Below are 19,379 nucleotides of genomic sequence, written 5' to 3' on the forward strand. Positions count from 1 at the left end.
AAGTTTCAAGATCTAGGTCCAAGTTATGCTCATTTAAAGCAATTTTTTATGAAATTCACTTTATTGGGATATTTTTATTGTGATATTCTGATTACAGAGCTCTGTGTATGAATGCGAGCAAGTGTGAAGGCTGTTAGTAGTTTGACACCGGTGTGATCTATGTTAACATGTTTTAATTTTGAGAACTTCATTTATTGAATATATGTAATTAACTTACTTGAATCCTGAGAACTTTATTTATTTATGAAATATATATAATTTATTTATAAGAGCTGTCTTTTCAGGAATTTTTAATTTATATGGTTTCTTTCCAAACCAGCATTAGTATTTGCGCCACCTATATTGTGTTTGTATCTTTGTTGCAAATTAACTTGGGATAATTTGTGTATTTAAGGTTGGCAGTGTTTGGGTGCTAAGTTTCTAGAAAGATACATTATTATACTTATTTGCCTAGCTCCTTCTTCGAGTCATTGCTTGTATCATGCAGGAGTTGACGTCTGTGATTCCAATTGCTCCTGCCTGGTCTCGCAGGATCTGGTTCGCAGATCTGATTAAGATGTCATCTCTTCCCCTTTGGAGGTTGCCTTTGTGGAAGTAACTTCTACTTCAGGGTCTCTTTCTCCATCCAAATCTAGTTTCTCTAAGCCTGTTACTTGTAAGTTTTACCATAAGGTATGGCGCTAATACTTGTTTGGTGCGAATCAAAGTCAGTCCTTTTGCCAGATCCTTTTGTTCAGGCCTTGGTCAGAATCAGGCCTATGTTTTAACCTGTTAATCCATTTGAGCCTATGCATTTAGTTGATATTAGGTTGTTATCATGGAAAGTTTTTTATCTACTTGCTATTTCATCTTTCCCCTTACCTTATTTTTCATGCGGATAGGGCAGTCCTGTGTACTACATTGGAATTTGTTCCCAAAGTGGTATCGGATCACAACTTCATTCTATAAATTGTTGTTCCTTCTTTTTGTCCGAATCCTCCTTCTCAGAGGGATCATTGGTTACACAACCTGGATGTTGTGCATGCTCTAATATTTTATTTTCAAGCAATCTTCTGCTTTTCGCTGGTAAGCGTAAGGGTCAGAAGGCCACTTCTACGGATCTTTCTCTCTGGTTGAGAAGTGTTATCCATTTAGCATATGAGACAGCTAGACATCAGCCTCCTGTAAGTATTACCGCTCATTCCATTAGGGCTGTCTCTTCTTCCTGGGCTTTCAAAAATGAAGCTTCTGTGGAGCTAATCTGCAAGGCGGTCACTTAGTCTTCATTGCATTCTTTTTATAAATTTTACAAAGTACTTTAGCTTTAGCTGAGGCTTCTTTTGGGAATAAAGTTCTTCAAGCGGTGGTGCCTTCTGTTTAGGTCCTCCTGCCTTGTTCTCCCTCCCTTTCATTCTGTGTCCTCTAGCTTGGGTATTGGTTCCTACTAGTAATTGGAATGAAATTGTGGACTCTCCATGCCTCAGGAAAGAAAACAAAATTTATGCTTACCTGAAAAATTTCTTTGTTTCCGGGCATGGAGAGTCCACGACCCACCCTTGTTAAGGCAGAATATTTTAGTATAAACCTCAGGCACCTCTATACCCTTGTGTTATCTTATTTTTCCATTTTCCTTCGGCCGAATGACTGGGGATTATGGGTAAGGGAAGTGACACTTAACAGCTCTGCTGGGGTGCTCTTTGCCTCCTCCTGCTGGCCAGGAGTTAAATTCCCACTAGTAATTGGAATTAAATCGAGTTTTTTTTTGTCTAAAATAAATCAATGTTTTCTTGTCACACTTGCATAGAGAGGTGTGTCTGTCTCCATTAGCCAGTGGAGATTATTATTATTATTATCGGTTATTTGTAGAGCGCCAACAGATTCCGCAGTGCTTATAGGAAGTACACAATCAATACTGCATTATTATTTTTAAATTATTTTAAAATGGCTTTTACTTAAATTGAATGTAAATTTTGATGCTAAGGTGCCCGGTTTTAAAAAATTTGATTAAAAACAGGGGCACTTTAATTCATCAAAATCTACATTTCACTCCTGTTGTGAAAAAAACATACCTTTTAATCTTCACAGCAGCTCCAGCTTCCTCCACCCGTTGCAAAGCCTCTTCCTGGGTCTAAAATGAGGAATCCGGCTTCCTTCAATCACGGCGTTGAATCAAACACTGATTCCCCGGGGGGGGGGGGGGAGCCGTGCTTGGAGGATGACCTATCCATCATTTCTGACGTCAGAAATGGCTTGCAACGACCGGAGGAAGCTGGAGCTGCTGTGAAGATTAAAAGGTAAGTTTTTTTCACAACACGAGTGAAATGTAAATTTTTATGAATTAAGGTGCCCCTGTTTTTAATCGAATTTTTACAAATCTGGCACTTTAGCATCAATTTTTGCGTAGATTAATGCTGAGGTCTGAAGCAGCTTACAGTCTTGTGACCTTTCATGGACGCCGCCCGGAATTTTCCACTCAGTACACCCAGGAGCAGTAGTACGCTACTAGCTGGTGATTGGATGCTACACACATATACCTCTTGTTATTGGCTAACCAGATATGTTCAACTAGCTCCACGTAGTGTATCACTGCTTTGGACCTAACGTTAGAGCGTTTTTCTCTTGTTAAGTGTATCCAGTCCACGGATCATCCATTACTTATGGGATATTAACTCCTCCCCAACAGGAAGTGCAAGAGGATTCACCCAGCAGAGCTGCTATATAGCTCCTCCCCTAACTGCCATTACCAGTCATTCTCTTGCACCCAACGAATAGATAGGATGTGTGAGAGGACTGTGGTGATTATACTTAGTTTCATACCTTCAATCAAAAGTTTGTTTTTTTATAATAGCACCGGAGTGTGTTATTCCTTCTCTGGTAGAATTTGAAGAAGAATCTACCTGAGTTTTTCTATGATTTTAGCCGGAGTAGTTAAGATCATATTGCTGTTTCTCGGCCATCTGAGGAGAGGTAAACTTCAGATCAGGGGACAGCGGGCAGATTAATCTGCAAAGAGGTATGTAGCAGCTTATTATTTTCTGACAATGGAATTGATGAGAAAATTCTGCCATACCGATATAATGTAAACTCAGCCTTAAATGCAGTAGCAGCAACTGGTATCAGGCTGTCATGTATGTATATTTTACACTTCAGTATTCTGGGGAATGGCACTTCACTGGAATTATACTGTATGCATAAAACTTTAGCCTAATTTGCAGGGACTAGCAACAGGCTTTTTAATAACACTCAATTTATTAATGTTAAACGTTTTTTGCTGGCATGTAAAATCGTTTAATTTTCTGAGGTACTGGGTGAAAAAATGTTTTGGGCACTATTTTTTTCCACTTGGCAGTCGTTTTATTTAATTTATGACAGTTTACTGATCTCTTTCACTGTTATGTGTGAGGGGGAGGGACCTTTTTTGGTGCTTTTGCTACGCATCAAAAAATTCAGTCAGAAGTTTATTGTCTTCCCTGCATGATCCGGTTCATCTCTACAGAACTCAGGGGTCTTCAAAACTTGTTTTGAGGGAGGTAATCACTCACAGCAGAGCTGTGAGATTGTAGTTGACTGTGATAAAAAAAAAACGTTTATTTCTGTATTTTTTTTTTTTTTCTGCTATCAGGGTTAGTTATCCTTTGCTAATGGGAGCAATCCTTTGCTAAAATTGTGTTTTTTACAAAGATTTGATGCTATAACTTTTCAGTTTATTAATTTTCATGTCTGATTCAGAGGAAGATATCTGTGCTATATGTGCTAAAGCCAAAGTGGAGCCCAATAGAAATTTATGTACTAACTGTATTGATGCTACTTTAAATAAAAGTCAATCTGTACAAATTGAACATATTTCACCAAACAACGAGGGGAGAGTTATGCCGACTAACTCGCCTCACGTGTCAGTACCTGCATCTCCCGCTCGGGAGGTGCGTGATATTGTAGCGCCGAGTACATCTGGGCGGCCATTACAAATCACATTACAGGATATGGCTACTGTTATGACTGAAGTTTTGGCTAAATTACCAGAACTAAGAGGTAAGGGTGATCACTCTGGGGTGAGAACAGAGTGCGCTGATAATATTAGGGCCATGTCAGACACTGCGTCACAATTTGCAGAACATGAGGACGGAGAGCTTCATTCTGCGGGTGACGGTTCTGATCCAAACAAACTGGATTCAGATATTTCAAATTTTAAATTTAAGCTGGAAAACCTCCGTGTATTACTAGGGGAGGTGTTAGCGGCTCTGAATGATTGTAACACAGTTGCAATACCAGAGAAAATGTGTAGGTTGGATAAATATTTTGCGGTACCGGCGAGTACTGACATTTTTCCTATACCTAAGAGACTTACTGAAATTGTTACTAAGGAGTGGGATAGACCCGGTGTGCCGTTCTCACCCCCTCCGATATTTAGAAAGATGTTTCCAATAGACGCCACCACACGGGACTTATGGCAAACGGTCCCTAAGGTGGAGGGAGCAGTTTCTACTTTAGCTAAGCGTACCACTATCCCAGTGGAGGATAGCTGTGCCTTTTCAGATCCAATGGATAAAAAGTTAGAGGGTTACCTTAAGAAAATGTTTGTTCAACAAGGTTTTATATTGCAACCTCTTGCATGCATTGCGCCTGTCACGGCTGCAGCAGCATTTTGGTTTGAGTCTCTGGAAGAGACACTTGAATCAGCTCCATTAGATGAGATTACACACAAGCTTAAAGCCCTTAAGTTAGCTAACTCATTTATTTCAGATGCCGTAGTACATTTAACTAAACTTACGGCTAAGAATTCCGGATTCGCCATTCAGGCACGCAGAGCACTGTGGCTAAAATCCTGGTCAGCTGACGTTACTTCTAAATCTAAATTGCTTATTTTATTTTTAAATTGCAGACCTTATTCGGGCCCGGGTTGAAAGAAATTATCGCTTACATTACAGGAGGTAAAGGCCATGCCCTGCCTCAAGACAGAGCCAAACCTAAGGCTAGACAGTCTAATTTTCGTTCCTTTCGTAATTTCAAAGCAGGAGCAGCATCAACTTCCTCTGCACCAAAACAGGAAGGAGCTGTTGCTCGCTACAGACAAGGCTGGAGACCTAACCAGTCCTGGAACAAGGGCAAGCAGGCCAGGAAACCTGCTGCTGCCCCTAAGACAGCATGAATCGAGGGCCCCCGATCCGGGAACGGATCTAGTGGGGGGCAGACTTTCTCTCTTCGCCCAGGCTTGGGCAAGAGATGTCCAGGATCCCTGGGCGTTAGAGATCATATCTCAGGGATACCTTCTAGACTTCAAATTCTCTCCCCCAAGAGGGAGATTTCATCTGTCAAGGTTGTCAACAAACCAAATAAAGAAAGAGGCGTTTCTACGCTGCGTACAAGATCTTTTATTAATGGGAGTGATCCATCCGGTTCCGCGGTCGGAACAAGGACAAGGGTTTTACTCAAATCTGTTTGTGGTTCCCAAAAAAGAGGGAACTTTCAGGCCAATCTTGGATGTAAAGATCCTAAACAAATTCCTAAGAGTTCCATCGTTCAAAATGGAAACTATTCGGACAATTTTACCCATGATCCAAAAGGGTCAGTACATGACCACAGTGGATTTAAAGGATGCTTACCTTCACATACCGATTCACAAAGATCATTACCGGTATCTAAGGTTTGCCTTTCTAGACAGGCATTACCAGTTTGTAGCTCTTCCATTCGGATTGGCTACGGCTCAGAGAATCTTCACAAAGGTTCTGTGTGCTCTTCTGGCGGTACTAAGACCGCGAGGAATTGCGGTAGCTCCGTACCTAGACGACATTCTGATACAAGCTTCAAGCTTTCAAACTGCCAAGTCTCATACAGAGTTAGTACTGGCATTTCTAAGGTCGCATGGATGGAAGGTGAACGAAAAGAAGAGTTCTCTCTTTCCACTCACAAGAGTTCCCTTCTTGGGGACTCTTATAGATTCTGTAGAAATGAAGATTTACCTGACAGAAGACAGGTTAACAAAGCTTCAAAATGCATGCCGTGTCCTTCATTCCATTCAACACCCGTCAGTAGCTCAATGCATGGAGGTGATCGGCTTAATGGTAGCAGCAATGGACATAGTACCCTTTGCACGTCTACATCTCAGACCGCTGCAATTGTGCATGCTAAGTCAGTGGAATGGGGATTACTCAGACTTGTCCCCTACTCTGAATCTGGATCAAGAGACCAGAAATTCTCTTCTATGGTGGCTTTCTCGGCCACATCTGTCCAGGGGGATGCCATTCAGCAGGCCGGACTGGACAATTGTAACAACAGACGCCAGCCTACTAGGTTGGGGCGCTGTCTGGAATTCTCTGAAGGCTCAGGGACAATGGAATCAGGAGGAGAGTCTCCTACCAATAAACATTCTGGAATTGAGAGCAGTTCTCAATGCCCTTCTGGCTTGGCCCCAGTTAACAACTCGGGGGTTCATCAGGTTTCAGTCGGACAACATCACGACTGTAGCTTACATCAACCATCAGGGAGGGACAAGAAGCTCCCTAGCAATGATGGAAGTATCAAAGATAATTCGCTGGGCAGAGTCTCACTCTTGCCACCTGTCAGCAATCCACATCCCGGGAGTGGAGAACTGGGAGGCGGATTTCTTAAGTCGTCAGACTTTTCATCCGGGGGAGTGGGAACTTCATCCGGAGGTCTTTGCCCAAATACTTCGACGTTGGGGCAAACCAGAGATAGATCTCATGGCGTCTCGACAGAACGCCAAGCTTCCTCGTTACGGGTCCAGATCCAGGGATCCGGGAGCGGTTCTGATAGATGCTTTGACAGCACCTTGGACCTTCGGGATGGCTTATGTGTTTCCACCCTTCCCGATGCTTCCTCGATTGATTGCCAGAATCAAACAGGAGAGAGCATCAGTGATTCTAATAACGCCTGCATGGCCACGCAGGACTTGGTATGCAGATCTAGTGGACATGTCATCCTGTCCACCTTGGTCGCTACCTCTGAAACAGGACCTTCTGATCCAGGGTCCCTTCAAACATCAAAATCTAATTTCTCTGAAGCTGACTGCTTGGAAATTGAACGCTTGATTTTATCAAAACGTGGTTTTTCTGAGTCAGTTATTGATACCTTAATACAGGCTAGGAAGCCTGTTACCAGAAAGATTTACCATAAGATATGGCGCAAATACTTATATTGGTGCGAATCCAAGAGTTACTCATGGAGTAAGGTTAGGATTCCGAGGATATTGTCTTTTCTACAAGAAGGTTTAGAAAAGGGTTTATCCGCTAGTTCCTTAAAGGGACAGATTTCAGCTCTGTCCATTCTTTTACACAAACGTCTGTCAGAAGTTCCGGACGTTCAAGCTTTTTGTCAGGCTTTAGCTAGGATCAAGCCTGTGTTTAAAACTGTTGCTCCACCATGGAGTTTGAACTTAGTTCTTAATGTTTTACAGGGGGTTCCGTTTGAACCCCTTCATTCCATTGATATCAAGTTGTTATCTTGGAAAGTTCTGTTTTTAATGGCGATTTCCTCTGCTCGAAGAGTCTGAGTTATCTGCCTTACATTGTGATTCTCCTTATCTGATTTTTCATTCAGACAAGGTAGTTCTGCGTACTAAACCTGGGTTCCTACCTAAGGTGGTCACTAACAGGAATATCAATCAAGAGATTGTGGTTACATCTTTGTGTCCTAATCCTTCTTCGAAAAAGGAACGTCTGCTACACAATCTAGATGTAGTCCGTGCCCTGAAATTTTATCTACAGGCAACTAAGGATTTTCGACAAACGTCTTCCCTGTTTGTCGTTTATTCTGGTCAGAGGAGAGGTCAAAAAGCTTCGGCTACCTCTCTCTCCTTTTGGCTTCGTAGCATAATACGGTTAGCCTATGAGACTGCTGGACAGCAGCCTCCTGAAAGAATTACAGCACATTCTACTAGAGCTGTGGCTTCCACTTGGGCCTTTAAGAATGAGGCTTCTGTTGAACAGATTTGCAAGGCTGCAACTTGGTCTTCTCTTCATACTTTTTCCAAATTTTACAAATTTGACACTTTTGCTTCTTCGGAGGCTGTTTTTGGGAGAAAGGTTCTTCAGGCAGTGGTTCCTTCCGTATAAAGAGCCTGCCTGTCCCTCCCGTCATCCGTGTACTTTAGCTTTGGTATTGGTATCCCATAAGTAATGGATGATCCGTGGACTGGATACACTTAACAAGAGAAAACATAATTTATGCTTACCTGATAAATTTATTTCTCTTGTAGTGTATCCAGTCCACGGCCCGCCCTGTCACTTTAAGGCAGGTAATTTTTCCATTAAACTACAGTCACCACTGTACCCTATGGTTTTCCTTTCTCTGCATGTTTTCGGTCGAATGACTGGTAATGGCAGTTAGGGGAGGAGCTATATAGCAGCTCTGCTGGGTGAATCCTCTTGCACTTCCTGTTGGGGAGGAGTTAATATCCCATAAGTAATGGATGATCCGTGGACTGGATACACTACAAGAGAAATAAATTTATCAGGTAAGCATAAATTATGTTTTTTATGTACTTTTATGGTTTTCCTTTATACCAGTACTTTTTATGCTGCTGTATTTGTGAAATTTGTTTTATAATGTGTATGTATGTGTAGTAAGTAATACGTTTTGTTATAAGAACAAAAATGTATTAAGCCTTACTGTTCTCCTGAAAAAAAGTACTTTCATTAAACAACTTGTTTTGGAAGTACAAAGTCTGCTTTGCCTAATAACTTTTTAAAAGAACTTAAAAACAACGTTGTAAATACAAAAAATCATTATAGTTTGTTTAATCTTTCTAGCAAATGGAATGTGATCTAGCGCAAAAACAGAGTGAGCAGATGTCTCTTGAAGACAAGTTCACTATTTATCACATATATACTGTATTGGGGAAGTAAGGCAAGTTGTAAACAAGATATTCAAAGGCTCTGATGTTCCCTAAAGCAGACTTATATAATCTGCAGCCAAGTCCTGTCATAGCCATCGTACAAGGTTTCCTGGGACTTCAGAGATTCTGACAATCTGAACAGTAACATATAAAGAAAACAGAAGCATCTCCAAAGCATGCTTAAAAAATTCCATCAATTTACAAAAACATAACTTTTAATTAGTTCTAATAAAAAAGTGACCCATTAAAATACTAAAAACATTAAAAGCAAATAATAAATCTAGCCATTCCTTTCTCTAATGCCAAACAACCAACCAATCAATAAAAAAAAAAAAAAAGAAACCCCAAAATTACTCCATCGAGAGAGACGAGCACAAAATGGGTAATTATCCTCATTTGTACATGTAATACAAGTAAAAAAGATCCCTGTACATAAACTGTGAGTGACTATTCCAACAAGTGAAGGAATAAGGGATGGCCACTAACTATACTCTCGTGTTTTCCTGTCACAATTATTTAAAAAGGTAGGGTATTTCTATGCTAGTCTCTTTACCAACTAAACTGAAATCAGTCCTTATAACTACAAATGTTATGTCACACAATACAGCCTGTTGGCTTGAGAATGGAATGAGACAAACGCACGTTTCACATCTAGCTTTATCTTTTCCTTTTAATTTTTTTCAAACTTTATTCAGGGAAACAAATGTTTAAAGTATCTGTAAATAATACCATAAAACAAGACGAAAGGCAACACAGAAAATAACCCCTTGAATGTTAAACAAAGATGTATATTGTGTATATTATACCTACCGCTTTACCAACATATTTGTATTAAAGGTGGTCAAATTTAGATAAAAGGCTTTTTTTCCAATGGCATGGAGAGTCTACAAATTCATTCATTACTGTTACTCTCCATGCCAGGAAAGAAAATAATGTATCAGGTACGCATAAATTTAGTTTTTTTTTCATCTAAAAAACATCCTACTAAAGGCACCATCCATTTCATTGTCAACTCAGAACTCTAAGCAGTCCTAACAACACTTCATGATACTTCCTTATATCTCAACATCCAGGACAGTTTAAGTTTTCCTTTATTTCTCTTGTTAGGTGTATCCAGTCCACGGATCATCCATTACTTGTGGGATATTCTCCTTCCCAACAGGAAGTTGCAAGAGGATCACCCACAGCAGAGCTGCTATATAGCTCCTCCCCTAACTGCCATACCCAGTCATTCTCTTGCAAGCTCTCAACATAGCTGGAGGTAGTTAGAGATAGTTAGAGGAAAGTGGTAAAATATAGTTAGTTTTTTCTTCAATCAAAAGTTTATTGTTTTTAAATGGTACCGGAGTGTACTATTTTATCTCAGGCAGCATTTAGAAGAAGAATCTGCCTGCGTTTTTCTATTATCTTAGCAGAAGTAACTAAGATCCACTGCTGTTCTCACATATGTCTGAGGAGTGAGGTAACTTCAGAGGGAGAATGGTGTGCAGGGTATCCTGCAATAAGGTATGTGCAGTTAAGTTTTTCTAGGGATGGAATTTGCAAGAAAATGCTGCTGATACCGGATTAATGTAAGTTAAGCCTAAATACAGTGATTTAATAGCGACTAGTATCAGGCTTGCTATCAGAGGTATATACTCTGATTAATGTGCAATATAAAACGTTTGCTGGCATGTTTAATCGTTTTTATATATGCTTTGGTGATAAAACTTATTGGGGCCTAGTTTTTTCCACATGGCTGGCTTTATTTTTGCCTAGAAACAGTTTCCTGAGGCTTTCCACTGTTATAGTATAAAAGTTACAGTTTGTGCAGTTAAAATTACAAACTGTGACATTCAGCTTCCCTCAGCAGTCCCCTGCATGCTATAGGACATCTCTGAAGGGCTCAAAAGGCTTCAAAAGTAGGAGCTGTGGCAGTTGTTATGACTGTTTAAAAAACATATTTTTCGTTTTGTTAATCTGTTTTTTGTATTAAGGGGTTAATCATCCATTTGCAAGTGGGTGCAATGCTCTGCTAACTTGTTACATACACTGTAAAAAATTTTTTAGTTTAACTGCCTTTTTTCACTGTTATTTCAAATTTTGGCAAAATTTGTTTCTCTTAAAGGCACAGTAACGTTTTTTTATATTGCTTGTTAACTTGATTTAAAGTGTTTTCCAAGCTTGCTAGTCTCATTGCTAGTCTGTATAAACATGTCTGACATAGAGGAAACTCCTTGTTCATTATGTTTAAAAGCCATGGTGGAACCCCATAGGAGAATGTGTACTAAATGTATTGATTTCACTTTAAACAATAAAGATCAGCTGTTATCTTTAAAAGAATTATCACCAGAGGATTCTGACGAGGGGGAAGTTATGCCGACTAACTCTCCCCACGTGTCGGACCCTTTGACTCCCGCTCAAGGGACTCACGCTAAAATGGCGCCAAGTACATCAAAGACGCCCATAGCGATTACTTTGCAGGACATGGCGGCAATCATGGATAATACCCTGTCAGCGGTATTAGCCAGACTGCCTGAATTCAGAGGAAAGCGCGATAGCTCTGGGGTTAGACGTAATACAGAGCGCGCAGATGTTTTAAGGCCCATGTCTGATACTGCGTCACAATATGCAGAAGCTGAGGAAGAGCTTCAGTCTGTGGGTGACGTCTCTGACTCGGGGAAACCTGATTCAGATATGTCTACTTTTAAATTTAAGCTTGAGAACCTCCGGGTGTTGCTTGGAGAGGTTTTAGCTGCTCTGAATGACTGTGACACAATTGCAGTGCCAGAGAAATTGTGTAGACTGGATAAATACTATGCGGTGCCGGTGTGTACTGACGTTTTTCCAATACCTAAAAGGTTTACAGAAATTATTACTAAGGAGTGGGACAGACCCGGTGTGCTGTTTCCCCCCCCCCCCTCCTATTTTTAGAAAAAAATTTCCAATAGACACCACCACACGGGACTTATGGCAGACGGTCCCTAAGGTGGAGGGAGCAGTTTCTACTTTAGCAAAGCGTACCACTATCCCTGTCGAGGACAGTTGTGCTTTTTCAGATCCAATGGATAAAAAATTAGAAGGTTACCTTAAGAAAATGTTTATTCAACAAGGTTTTATCCTGCAGCCCCTTGCATGCATTGCTCCTGTCACTGCTGCTGCTGGTTTGAGTCTCTGGAAGAGGCCTTTCAGACAGCTACTCCATTGACTGAAATACTTGACAAGCTTAGAACACTTAAGCTAGCTAATTCTTTTGTTTCTGATGCCATTGTTCATTTGACTAAACTAACGGCTAAGAATTCTGGATTCGCCATCCAGGCGCGTAGGGCGCTATGGCTTAAATCTTGGTCAGCTGACGTGACTTCAAAGTCTAAATTACTTAACATTCCCTTCAAGGGGCAGACCCTATTCGGGCCTGGTTTGAAGGAAATTATTGCTGACATTACTGGAGGTAAGGGTCATACCCTTCCTCAGGACAGGGCCAAATCAAGGGCCAAACAGTCTAATTTTCGTGCCTTTCGAAACTTCAAGGCAGGTGCAGTATCAACTTCCTCTGCTACAAAACAAGAGGGAACTTTTGCGCAATCCAAGCCGGCCTGGAAATCTAACCAGGCCTGGAGCAAAGGCAAGCAGGCCAGAAAGCCTGCTGCTGCCTCTAAGACAGCATGAAGGAACGGCCCCCTATCCGGCAACGGATCTAGTAGGGGGAAGACTTTCTCTCTTCGCCCAGGCGTGGGCAAGAGATGTTCAGGATCCCTGGGCGTTGGAGATCATATCTCAGGGACATCTTCTGGACTTCAAAGCTTCCCCCCCACAAGGGAGATTTCACCTTTCGAGATTATCTGTAAACCAGATAAAGAAAGAGGCATTCTTACGCTGTGTGCAAGACCTCCTAATAATGGGAGTGATCCATCCAGTTCCACAGATGGAACAAGGACAGGGATTTTATTCAAATCTGTTTGTGGTTCCCAAAAAAGAGGGAACCTTCAGACCAATTTTGGATCTAAAGATCTTAAACAAATTCCTCAGAGTTCCATCGTTCAAAATGGAAACTATTCGGACAATCCTACCTATGATCCAGGAGGGTCAGTACATGACCACAGTGGATTTGAAGGATGCTTACCTTCACATACCGATTCACAAAGATCATCATCGGTTCCTAAGGTTTGCCTTTCTAGACAGGCATTACCAGTTTGTGGCTCTTCCCTTCGGGTTAGCTACAGCCCCAAGAATTTTTACAAAGGTTCTGGGGTCTCTTCTGGCGGTCCTAAGACCACGGGGCATAGCAGTGGCCCCTTATCTAGACGACATCCTGATACAGGCGTCAAACTTCCAAATTGCCAAATCTCATACGGACATAGTGTTGGCATTTCTGAGGTCGCATGGGTGGAAAGTGAACGAGGGAAAGAGTTCTCTATCACCCCTCACAAGGGTTTCCTTCCTAGGAACTCTGATAGATTCTGTAGAAATGAAAATTTACCTGACGGAGTCCAGGTTATCAAAGCTTCTAAATTCCTGCCGTGTTCTTCACTACATTCCGCGCCCTTCGGTGGCTCAGTGCATGGAAGTGATCGGCTTAATGGTAGCGGCGATGGACATAGTGCCATTTGCGCGCCTACATCTCCTCTGCTAAATCTGGATCAAGAGACCAGAGATTCTCTTCTCTGGTGGCTATCTCGGGTCCATCTGTCCAAAGGTATGACCTTTCGCAGGCCAGATTGGACAATTGTAACAACAGATGCCAGCCTTCTAGGTTGGGGTGCAGTTTGGAATTCCCTGAAGGCTCAGGGATCGTGGACTCAGGAGGAGAAACTCCTCCCAATAAATTTTCTGGAGTTAAGAGCAATATTCAATGCTCTTCTAGCTTGGCCTCAGTTAGCAACCCTGAGGTTCATCAGATTTCAGTCGGACAACATCACGACTGTGGCTTACATCAACCATCAAGGGGGGACCAGGAGCTCCCTAGCGATGTTAGAAGTCTCCAAGATAATTCGCTGGGCAGAGACTCACTCTTGCCATCTATCAGCGATCCATATCCCAGGTGTAGAGAACTGGGAGGCGGATTTTCTAAGTCGTCAGACTTTTCATCCGGGGGAGTGGGAACTCCATCCGGAGGTGTTTGCTCAATTGGTTCATCGTTGGGGCACACCAGAATTGGATCTCATGGCGTCTCGCCAGAACGCCAAGCTTCCTTGTTACGGATCCAGGTCCAGGGACCCAGAAGCGACGCTGATAGATGCTCTAGCAGCACTGTGGTTCTTCAACCTGGCTTATGTGTTTCCACCGTTTCCTCTGCTCCCTCGACTGATTGCTAAAATCAAACAGGAGAGAGCATCGGTGATCTTGATCGCGCCTGCGTGGCCACGCAGGACCTGGTATGCAGACCTGGTGGACATGTCATCCTTTCCACCTTGGCCTCTGCCTCTGAGACAAGACCTTCTACTACAAGGTCCTTTCAATCATCCAAATCTAATTTCTCTGAGACTGACTGCCTGGAGATTGAACGCTTGATTTTATCAAGGCGTGGCTTCTCCGAGTCAGTCATTGATACCTTAATACAGGCACGAAAGCCTGTAACCAGGAAAATCTACCATAAGATATGGCGCAAATATCTTCATTGGTGTGAATCCAAGAATTACTCATGGAGTAAGTTTAGGATTCCTAGGATATTGTCCTTTCTCCAAGAGGGTTTGGATAAAGGATTATCAGCTAGTTCTTTAAAGGGACAGATTTCTGCTCTGTCTATCCTTTTGCACAAGCGTCTGGCAGAGGTTCCAGACGTCCAGGCATTTTGTCAGGCTTTGGTTAGTATTAAGCCTGTGTTTAAACCGGTTGCTCCTCCATGGAGCTTAAACTTGGTTCTTAAGGTTCTTCAAGGCGTTCCGTTTGAACCCCTTCATTCCATTGATATCAAACTTTTATCTTGGAAAGTTCTGTTTTTGATGGCTATTTCCTTGGCTCGTAGAGTCTCTGAGTTATCAGCTTTACAATGTGATTCTCCTTATCTGATTTTCCATACAGATAAAGTAGTTCTGCGTACAAAACCTGGGTTTTTACCTAAGGTAGTTTCCAACAAGAATATCAATCAAGAGATTGTTGTTCCATCATTGGGTCCTAATCCTTCTTCAAAGAAGGAACGTCTTTTACATAATTTGGACGTAGTCCGTGCTTTAAAGTTTTACTTACAAGCGACTAAAGATTTTCGTCAAACATCTTCCCTGTTTGTTGTTTACTCTGGACAGAGGAGAGGTCAAAAGGCTTCGGCAACCTCTCTTTCTTTTTGGCTTCGGAGCGTAATCCGCTTAGCCTATGAGACTGCTGGACAGCAGCCCCCTGAAAGGATTACAGCTCATTCTACTAGAGCTGTGGCTTCCACCTGGGCCTTTAAAAATGAGGCTTCTGTTGAACAGATTTGCAAAGCAGCGACTTGATCTTCGCTTCATACCTTTTCAAAATTTTACAAATTTGATACTTTTGCTTCTTCGGAGGCTATTTTTGGTAGAAAGGTTCTACAGGCAGTGGTCCCTTCCGTTTAAGTACTTGCCTTGTCCCTCCCTTCATCCGTGTACTTTAGCTTTGGTATTGGTATCCCACAAGTAATGGATGATCCGTGGACTGGATACACCTAACAAGAGAAAACATAATTTATACTTACCTGATAAAAAATTTTCTCTTGTGGTGTATCCAGTCCACGGCCCGCCCTGTCCTTTTAAGGCAGGTCTAAATTTTAAACTACAGTCACCACTGCACCCTATGGTTTCTCCTTTCTCGGCTAGTTTCGGTCGAATGACTGGATATGGCAGTTAGGGGAGGAGCTATATAGCATCTCTGCTGTGGGTGATCCTCTTGCAACTTCCTGTTGGGAAGGAGAATATCCCACAAGTAATGGATGATCCGTGGACTGGATACACCATAAGAGAAATAAATTTATCAGGTAAGCATAAATTATGTTTTTCTACTAAACGGCTAAATATTTGTAACTCAAGGACTAAGTGACATTTTCATTTATGGAAGAAGAACCAAGATAATGGGGGCATGTTGATGGGAAATTAAAGTGTTTTCTTTGTCACATGTAAAAGAGCCAACATTATGCTTGTTGGGCTTGTCACTGCCTACCAATACAGCTGAGGGAGTTCCGGTTATCAGCCAGCAAGCTTTTACCCCGTGGATCATCATGACTTCTTATCTACATGATCACATTTTTATATATTTGTAAGATTATCTTTATTGTCACTGTGAATATAAATAGATTTATAGATTGAATAAATGGATTTATTGGTGAGTAAAAAACAGTGAAATGTCACTGTATTACATTTTCAGGGTGAGAAGAACAGTGTGGACTGGGGTGACCTCAACTTGGTGCTTCCTTGCCTAGAATATCACAACAATACATGGACATGGCTGGACTTTGCCATGGCAGTAAAAAGGGACAGCAGAAAGGCATTAGTGGCTCAGGTAATCCTAGCAGGGTCGTTGTACAGTGTTCGATACCTGTGTATGTATTTTATTTATATTAAATGCTATGTCGTATGCAATTCCTTGTTTTTCTTAATTCTTCCTTTTCTTTGCTCCTTTATTTTATTTTTTGTCTTTTGTTCGATTCTTTTCTTTTTTCCCTCAAGCAGTCAAGCTTTCATCACAGCCCTGATTGTGACAATGGTTTTATTGGCTAATGCATATTATTGTAGTCCCTCTAGATTCCCTCTTGTTAACTGGCCATTTTTTACTATGCTGTACAGGTGATCAAAGAGAAGCTACGTTTAAAGCCTGCTGCTGGTGCGGAAGCCAAAGGCAAGAGTGACCCAAAAACTGACATGAACCAGCAAGAGGAGGATGAGAAAGCTCGGCTGCTGATTGGGCTGAGCATGAGTGATAAAAATCCTGGCAAGAAGTCAATATTCGGGAGGAGGAAATAACATACGTATGAGAGAGTCTTGCTTCCCAAATCTAGAGACTAAAGGAGTCATCCTCTAAATGTACTGACCCTATCTGTGATGTGAAGATGAATGATTGTGAGGAACAGTATTCTGCTTACTTGATTGTCCTGAAATTGGACATTAAATTAAAATCGCAAAACTTTATTTATCTTTGGAAGTTGCAGCAGTTACAAAATTGAAAATGGTGGTAGGGAACCAAGCCTTATGTTCATGTAACAGCTCATATCCTTTAGTCAGTTTTTAGAACTAACACAGCTGAAGTCTTCGTCTTAATCAGGGATGCTGCAATGGGATCATACATTCAATGAATGGTGTTTTAGGGGAGGACAGTGTTTTTCTTATATCTCAAGGCATTATCACAATGGCTCATGTGTGTGGCAGGAGACCAGAACCTACATTCTTAACCCTGCCTCCACATTTGTGTAAAATCTCAGTGGTTGGCTTAACCCAAGGAAAGAGTAGAAAACTCTTTTCCTGACTGGGACAGAGCAAAAAACTTGCATGTATAATGCTCCACAGTTAGCCCAAAATCTTTGGATTTGTATCTACATCATTGGCGAATTTATGCAAATCAATTTTATGGCCTACATTCATTCAGTGTGTGAGCATTTTACGTTTCCTTTACAGCAACAATGCAATAAACTGGTGGAGATTGAGCCGGCTTAGTGAATAGCCACCCAAGGGAGAGTAGAGATGAAATGATGTGATATGAAAGAAGGCAGGTGTTTCTAAAAGTTTTCAGAGTCTGTTTTACATTGTGATAAACAGAAGGCGGCCTAAGGCGAAGTGGAATATGAGCTTTTAACCCAGTCACTGGTTATGCCTAAGCATGCTTTATCTTACTTAACCACTTTACTACCAGTGAGCCAATGCTAGGGTATATTAACACCGATATGAAAATAGCTTTCCAGAAAAATATTCTATTCTGCTAATTAAAGGGACAGTCTATTCCAGATTAAAATTATAGATAATTCCTTCATAACCCATTCCCCAGTTTTGCGTAACCAACACGGTTATATTAATCTGTGATTACCTTGTATATAATCCTCTACAGACTGCCCCCTTATTTTAGTTATTTTGGCAGACAATTTAAGACAATCAGTGCTGACTCATAAATAACTCCACGGGAGTGAGCACACTGTTATCTTTACGGCACACATGAACTAGTGCTGTCTAGCTGTAAAAAAAACTTAAAATGCACTGAGATAATAGGCAGCCTTCAATGGTTTAGAAATTAGCATGCGTGTCTACATAGGTTTAGCTTTTAACAATGGATACCAAGAGAAAAAAAAGCAAACTTGAAAAAAGTAAATTGCATGCCATATCCGAATCATAAAAGTTTAATTTTGACTAGACTGTCCCTTTATTTTGCCAGGAATTGATCTTATTATGTGTCTGTTCCCTTATTGGATTTTTTTTTTTATCAATGACACATCCCCTTTATTTTTTTCTAACACTGAGTTGAGGGGTTGTGTTTTATTAGGTTGAACCTTGATCAGCCTTGTAGGGTGGAATTTGACTTGATTTTGTCACAGTGCATCTATTAAGTTTTGGTTTAAGAGCATTTTAAAAAGTGGTGTTTAACTTTTTTATATAAATATATAAATACATATTTATATGCATATAGGTGGGACTGGGTGCAGTTGATGCTGCTACATAGATGTATAAAATCCTGCTCTCATCTGCAAACATTTGCACTTTTTGGTACGGATCGCTCTCCACCAACAATGATTAAAAAAATCATATTGTTACTTTTAAAAACTGTGTTGTGTCTTTTTTTACGCCATTTGGTTTATCTATTAATTGAGTAAAAGGCATGGAATCATTACTTTGTACACTATATCATCAGATTTGCCATTCTAACCATGTAGCTGGAACATGGCCATAAAAAAACTGCATGATAACCATTTTTTTATTGAGGTTTGAGGGGGGAAAAGTAAATAAAATAGATTATTTCAATCGTGTGTATATGTATCTGTCAGGACTATTTTCCAATTCTACATTTTGGCTACGTCTTTTACTGTGTCTTTAAGGATTATCTCTGCATCCTCAACTCCACCCTATTTAAAGCTGACCTAGGCCCTACGTACTTCGCTTAGTATTGAAGCATTTCTGCCTTTGATCAACAAGCCCATGCTCTGTGTGAACTCTGTTCACTACCGACTGCTGTTCTTTTGCTTACCGCATATTGACTTCCCCTTCAATACCTCCAATCTACTTGTGATCCTTGCTTCTCCTGCAGTCTACAATCTCTGTGACGCCACAGTCACCTTTCCTGTGTCTCCATTGCACATCCACGTCCTGTCAGCAGAAGCTGCACCGCGTCTCTCACTACAGATCAGTGTACACGGAAGCCAGGAGCTCTCTCTCTCAGTCCGCGGTGACGTCATCCACCTGCTGCTCCTTCCACCTGTTACCAGCGCTGCAACCAAACGGAGCTCCGCTCACCCAGGCCTAAAGTAAGTACTATCTACAGTATAATGAGATCCTGCAAGACTCTACCTAATATATCGTAACCTAGCCTAGCTTATGCCTGTCTCAGTAAGGTTTATACGCATACCTGCCCCACACTCTAACTATGGTATCTTACACCTCCGATATTTCAGTCGTCAAAAAGCATTTCTCTTAGCCTT

General features: G+C 41.3%; 1 protein-coding gene across 1 annotated transcript in view; it reads left to right on the forward strand.

The window, feature by feature from the left end:
• The window catches only part of BLTP2 (bridge-like lipid transfer protein family member 2), a 258,947-nt gene extending 240,440 nt beyond the window's left edge, over nucleotides 1–18,507 (forward strand). Inside the window, 2 exon segments of the mRNA XM_053706196.1 lie at nucleotides 16,130–16,264; nucleotides 16,549–18,507. Coding sequence (XP_053562171.1) covers nucleotides 16,130–16,264; nucleotides 16,549–16,725 — 312 coding nt within the window. The 3' untranslated portion in view covers nucleotides 16,726–18,507.
• Nucleotides 18,508–19,379: the final 872 nt, after the last annotated feature.

This window comes from Bombina bombina, chromosome 3 (genome assembly GCF_027579735.1).
Source record: "Bombina bombina isolate aBomBom1 chromosome 3, aBomBom1.pri, whole genome shotgun sequence".
NCBI lineage: Eukaryota > Metazoa > Chordata > Amphibia > Anura > Bombinatoridae > Bombina > Bombina bombina.